At 40.5% G+C, this 6,000-nt stretch overlaps 1 protein-coding gene across 1 annotated transcript in view; it reads right to left on the reverse strand.

Moving 5' to 3' along the window:
* The window catches only part of Gfrl (Glial cell line-derived neurotrophic family receptor-like), a 101,726-nt gene that overhangs the window by 55,385 nt on the left and 40,341 nt on the right, over positions 1 to 6,000 (reverse strand). The window contains exons 3-4 of the mRNA XM_071778485.1: positions 1,266 to 1,368; positions 1,031 to 1,183 (exon numbers count right to left, since the gene is read on the reverse strand). Of these exons, the coding sequence (XP_071634586.1) occupies positions 1,031 to 1,183; positions 1,266 to 1,368 (256 nt within the window). The remainder of the gene's footprint in view (positions 1 to 1,030; positions 1,184 to 1,265; positions 1,369 to 6,000) is intronic.

Consider the following 6,000-nt stretch of genomic DNA (forward strand, 5'->3'; position numbering starts at 1 on the left):
GCATATCGGTTCGGCCCGGCTGCCGCGCGTAGCCGGATGCAACGCGCACTACTCGGCATATGCATAGCGGCCGGCGCGCATTGTTTCGCGTAGCGATCCAAAGCTCCGGTTTCAATTCGCCGGATTTCGAAAAATTTTTCGCCGGCGTGTACGTGCGCGCGCGTAATTAGAACGCGAGTTAACAACGCGCGTCCTTCGATTAATTCCAAATTAATTTACGACGGCGCCGACAGTTGATTCGTCATTGCGGCGCTTGCAGCTGCGCCACTCCCGGTACAATAATCCGTTATTAATTCACGTTACGTCGCGCATTGTGCCGCGCGACACAGTCGCTCGCGCAGCTAGCTACCCTGCGTTAATATTTTAACGCGACTTTCTCACGACAATAGACGGCCAATTAAACATTCAGCACCGACAGAACATAACCGAAAAGAGCAATCGCTCCGGTATAGTTATGTTGACAGAAAATCTTTCTGCAGTTGTGTTGAAAAAAAAACGCTGTTAGCGAGAGACGCACGAAACACGCAATAAATTTTCCAAACAATAAAGTATACTTTGCGGCAATGTGTGGCAACTATAAAAAAAAAATATAAAAAGATTAAATAAGTCCGTTAAATAATAAAGAAAGGACAGAAATTGAAGATGTATCAAACTATGTAATAAATCTCTAAATATAAAAAATATAATAACAATAGAGTTAATATAATAGAGTTAACCCTTTGGCTACTACGCGTTATTATAACGGCTTGCTGCTAACTTGTTCTTAGGAACAAAACGCCACTATAATAGCTTCTCTCTGAATGGTTCTCTTTCGGCATAAAGTCACTATAATGTCTCTTTCCCATGCCTTTATACCTTGTTGCTATTGAGCAGGAATATCTTCAATTAATCTGTGCATTTGTTTCATCGTAAGAACGTTCGCGTTTTTTAATCGAATTCTTTACGGCTGAGCTTTGCGTACAGCGGTACCAGCTTTGCATCTAGCTCAGCCGTAACTAAAGAGTTAAAAGAAGGCTTGCCGCCTATTGACCTGCAGAGGCAGAAGGCAATTTCCACGGAATGCTTGTGATTGGCGGTCTTGTAGAAGTGCTGCAGCGCTTCCATGCACTCGTTCCTCGCGCACGTCGTCGCGTCGCAGTGGCTCAGAACGGGCTCCAGCAGATTCTTGCATTCTGGATCGTTTCTGCGCAAACAAAAACATCCCATATGCAGTTTGTCCCGTCTACAATGATCGGTCGCGCTACAACGAGAAGTTGCGAACTCACTTGCAGGACGTGTAAGCGTGATGGCACGTGCTGGACAGGATCAGTTTCACCGGCTGTTGGATCTTGTCGATGTCTGACGTGGACGGTGGTTCCACGCCCATCTCTGCGAAACAAGCAACGTGTTAGACAGGACGGAAGGTGCTGATCCCATCGTTCATAATTAAGGACAAGCTGGGGTTTAGCCGTAATCTCTTTGCGTATAAAAGTTTCATATGATTCGTATGTTTAATCCGTTGGGTGAAGAACAAAGGGATAAACCATATTTTCCTATTTTAAGGTAGAGAGACGTTTGTGAAAATAGCTGATATAAAATCCAGCTACATCACGCTTCCTTCAGTGTTTTTCCATGACGGCAAATTGAAAAGCAAAAGGTCCAGGTGACGAGTTAAAAATAAGCTTGACACTCAAAGGAAGAGCGGAAGATATCGCGCGGGATCTAATTTATCTCGACTCGTGATGAGACGAATGTAGTTTAATGTCTTACTCTAAATTTATATTGATCCCGGTATATATGCGTATAAAAATAACAACGTAAAATGTTCATTATAACCGGCGAAACTTTTCCAATTAGCGCCGTGTAATGCAATTGTATATCAGGCGCGCCTGCATTTGATAAATTGTGAAAAGCATCATTTATCATGGATATATCTAACTATATTTTACGCGCGACGTTGAAGGTTCTTCCAGCACAAATTGAAACGCGAGCACCCGCGCGCTATCGATCGTGGGCATCGAGCGACGTGTGCAACCGCTTTACCCTCGAAAGAGATCGACATCGGCGCGGTTAAACAGGGCGGCCCCCGAGTTTCCATCTGTCCCTATCTGTAATGCACTGTTTACACAGTCACTGGGGAGACCCACTTTTCTTGCACCGGTGTACACAAATGATAAATCATCGACGTCGCGCCTGAGGACATCGATGTTACTGTAGAGGAGAGCGATGCTTATCGTTTCCTTTATTTCTAACTTCATAAGAATTATGAATCCCAAATCAGGACGCGAACGGGCAATTTCTTTTCATCATTTAAACGCAACGTTATTAAATCCCAAATTGTAGATTTAATTTATTTAAATTGAATATATTATCGAATCTCATTATATAGAGGAAAGTTCCCTATTATGAGACAGGATCCTAATATGAGATATGTTAAGCTAAAAGGCCCTATATAGGCCCCATCTGTTGATCCCATCATGAAAAAACCCCGCCATCTCATATTAGGATCCTATCTCATAATAAGAGACTTTCCTCTATATTTATATCAATTTTAAATAAATATGCGTTTAATTTCTACAAGCGCTATAAAAATAGATCGCGATGTGAGATAATTTTGTGTGAGAAACAATGAGCCATATCATGGAAATCCCTGTTGGAAATTTCTGGCTTCGTAACAGACTCGAATTCGACAAGCGACCGTCCGAGAGATTGGTATCTATCCCGATGACGAATGATCGCCATCATTAACCAACATCCTCTCTTCGATTGATGGAGCCCGGCGACGGGGTTAACGATCGCGCGGGGGTGCCCGTGAATATCGGGAAGGGAGAACGAAACTACCTTTTCGTCGTGAAGGGTGAAAAAAGGGTCTACGATTCCCCATGAGAAGAAGATTCTCCGCCCCGCCAGATGACTGGCCATAAGTCAACCACCGTGAAGAGCGTGGCTTCGACGCACTTTATTAAGACAAACGAGCGGCTCCTAACTCCCCCTGCACATCCCTTTGGAGGCCTTGAATCGTTCGTGGATTATCTGTATATGTGTCTTTGTTTAAATGTGAAAAAAGAGATTGCTGATAACTGTTTGAAGTTTTAATAGAAGCGTATGGATGAAAGAAGGCTATATAATCAAGGTTGAAAATTTTTATTTAGTTGCGACAAAGATATACAATATATAAACATATATCAAGTATGCGTATATTATTACATGAGAAAACTCTTTTAAAGAAGCTGTTGTTTTATCTATATGCTTCTCTCCAATTAGCGTGCAAGATATAAAATACACTGATTTTAAAACCAACATCATTATATGTTAATGGATTCTCTTGAAATAAGTTTGGTATATTAAGTTATTGGCGATAAACTAAAATTAATTTTTTTTCTAAATATTTAATTAATAAGAATAAAAAAAAAAAAAAAAAAAAAAAGAAAGAAAGAAAGAGGGAGGGAAAGGAAGGAAGAGAGATTAATGTAAATCATAGCTATCGGCAGAATTGAAACAACTGTAAAAATTGTCAGAAAACTTAAATCGAAACGCACTTTAAGCATTTCCGTTAGAATATCAATATCGCGAATTTCGGATCCGATCGGCGCGTAGCGGGTAGAAGAACAAGGGCAATTTCAAGCGGCAGTAATTGGAACTCATGTCGCATCGGCTTTCCGAGATCGATGTCGGGAGCTCGCGTCGCGAGGATATATCGCGGTTCCTCGGTCAGGTGAAGACCTTTTCGGTGACACAGGTGCGCGGATGCAGAAACTCGCTTCGGCGAGTCGTTAGACTCTCGAACCAACGAGATCATTTGCTCATGGAAAATGGAAAACGGCTAAAACGCCACGAGTGAAACACGTGCTTATTCTACGTACAGCACTTTGGCTAACGGTGTCGAATACAGAGTTCTTTTGTCCATTTCCTTTGTGAAAAAATTCTATTTAGCGCACAAATTATGTAAAACGAGACGTCAATATTTTGTGAGTCAATTTTTAATATTTTCTTGATATTTGATACTTTGAAAGTGACACTTTCGCACGTTAGAATAATATAATAAATTGTGACTAATGCTGTATAATTTGTTAGTTGTATGATTAATGAAAAAAATGTAATAAGAAAAGCCGTTAAGTAATTTAATTGATATTTATCACAGTCAGTATAAAAAAATGTGAAACGATGATTGATCGATGTTGATTCGATTAATAAGCTCGTGCCAATCATTTTGAAGCGAAGAAATTTACACGAAGGATTCTTACGGCATCAACAAATCCATTTTACTTTCATAAAGGTTCATAAAGTGAGCCGCAAACTTCACCATCAGTCAGACACGTCACGTAGAAATGTAGGACGGTGAAACGTGACAGGAGCTGTCAGGACACCCCCCCAAAACCTCGGCAAAACTCAGGTTGCGGTTTGTATCCCAGCTCCATGTTCCCTGTGACTTCCATTAAATTTCATCTATTACTAACCGGAGAAATAACCGCGCGGAGTCGCGAATACGTCTCGCGAGTTCGCGGTCGTGATTTTTGTCGTTCGCGCGTCGTCGCAAAGTCGACGGAGGAATGCAAATCGCCGGTTAACGAAATTGCAAGTTCAACGTCGACGGTCGTGACTTGCCTCTGTCCGCGTTGCATATTCAGCGCGACGTTAAACTGACGAAATATACGCCGACCTCTTACGCGATATACTAACGATTGAATGCGATTCTTAAAAAGGATTCAAGATTCACGAGGGTAACTCACTTCCTCGCGCGCTCGTCGTCGTCGGATTCACGTCGCGGAATTCAAAACCGCTAATTCTTATTCGCGCGGCGGCTAATTCACTCGCGAGTTTTCGATGTTGAACCGCGGATGAAATCGGCTGAAATTTATTACGCCGTAACAAACTTGGCGAGTGAATTTCATCGAGCACGAAATTTGGCCTCGTGGATTATTCTTGTGCGTTTTTAACGAGTGATTCAGCCGTGATTCGGCTGGTTGGTAAGCTCTCGTCATACGCGCTCGTTTCTCGGTTAAATATTAAATGTACGATGTAAAAAATTGAATAAGATAAATTGCTTCTGAGATAAGTCGTCTGTGAATGTAATTTTAACAGATGGGACGACAAGAGTGAAACGAGTGTAATCTTGATATAACTACGGTTATTCTCAAAACGATTTTTCGCGCGAGTGATTTCTATAGCCGCCATTAAGTATTTCACTTAGCCTATTTTATTACGGAAATTAAATTAAGCGATTGAATAAGATTTTATTACATTTCATAATATATACAATTTTCTAAATTTATTAATTTAATTAACCTAATCATTAGTTTTAGCCAAGTATAAATAGAGCCAGTTAAACAAAAAGGAGGAATATTTTGCAAGAAAAGATAGAATTAAAACTTTTTTTTACTATTCTACTATTTTAAATCCCATAATATAATAATATTAGCAAGTATATAACATAATATTTAGCCCTTTTTTAATGAAACAGCTAACTGAGCTATTCTGATGTTGTAGAACAAAAAAGAATTGTGTATAATACACAATCCATCAAACGTGACAATTGATGAGCGAGCCAACGTGCTAATTAATCATTAGCCCGGTACCGTAGAGCGGTTTCTCGATTTTATCCGCTATTTATATATATTTCAAACCGCAATGAATATCCGTAATTGATCGGCCAACCGAGTAATTAGCGCAGCTGTAATTGAGAGAAAATCGCGTTAAAGAAGCGCGCAAAGCGCTGAGCGGGCAGCGTTTCCCGATCGCAATTGCATTTCCCATATTTGACGTTAATTGGCCGCGTGGGCAATTAGTTACAGCAATAATTGCGGAGAAACAAGATCTACGCCAGTGCCAAAAACGCCGCGGCTAATCGCGGTGTTATTCATGATTAGCCATGGCAGGAAGTCAAACAAAAAGATCTTTCAGCGCTCTGATATTATTTTACCGATAAGAGTAATTTATATATTTTACCCTGCGTTTATTGCAGCCTATAAATAGCTTAATGTGATTCATTATTAATTGAAACGACTCATCTATGTAAATCTC

The sequence above is a fragment of the Temnothorax longispinosus genome, chromosome 1, assembly GCF_030848805.1.
Source record: "Temnothorax longispinosus isolate EJ_2023e chromosome 1, Tlon_JGU_v1, whole genome shotgun sequence".
NCBI lineage: Eukaryota > Metazoa > Arthropoda > Insecta > Hymenoptera > Formicidae > Temnothorax > Temnothorax longispinosus.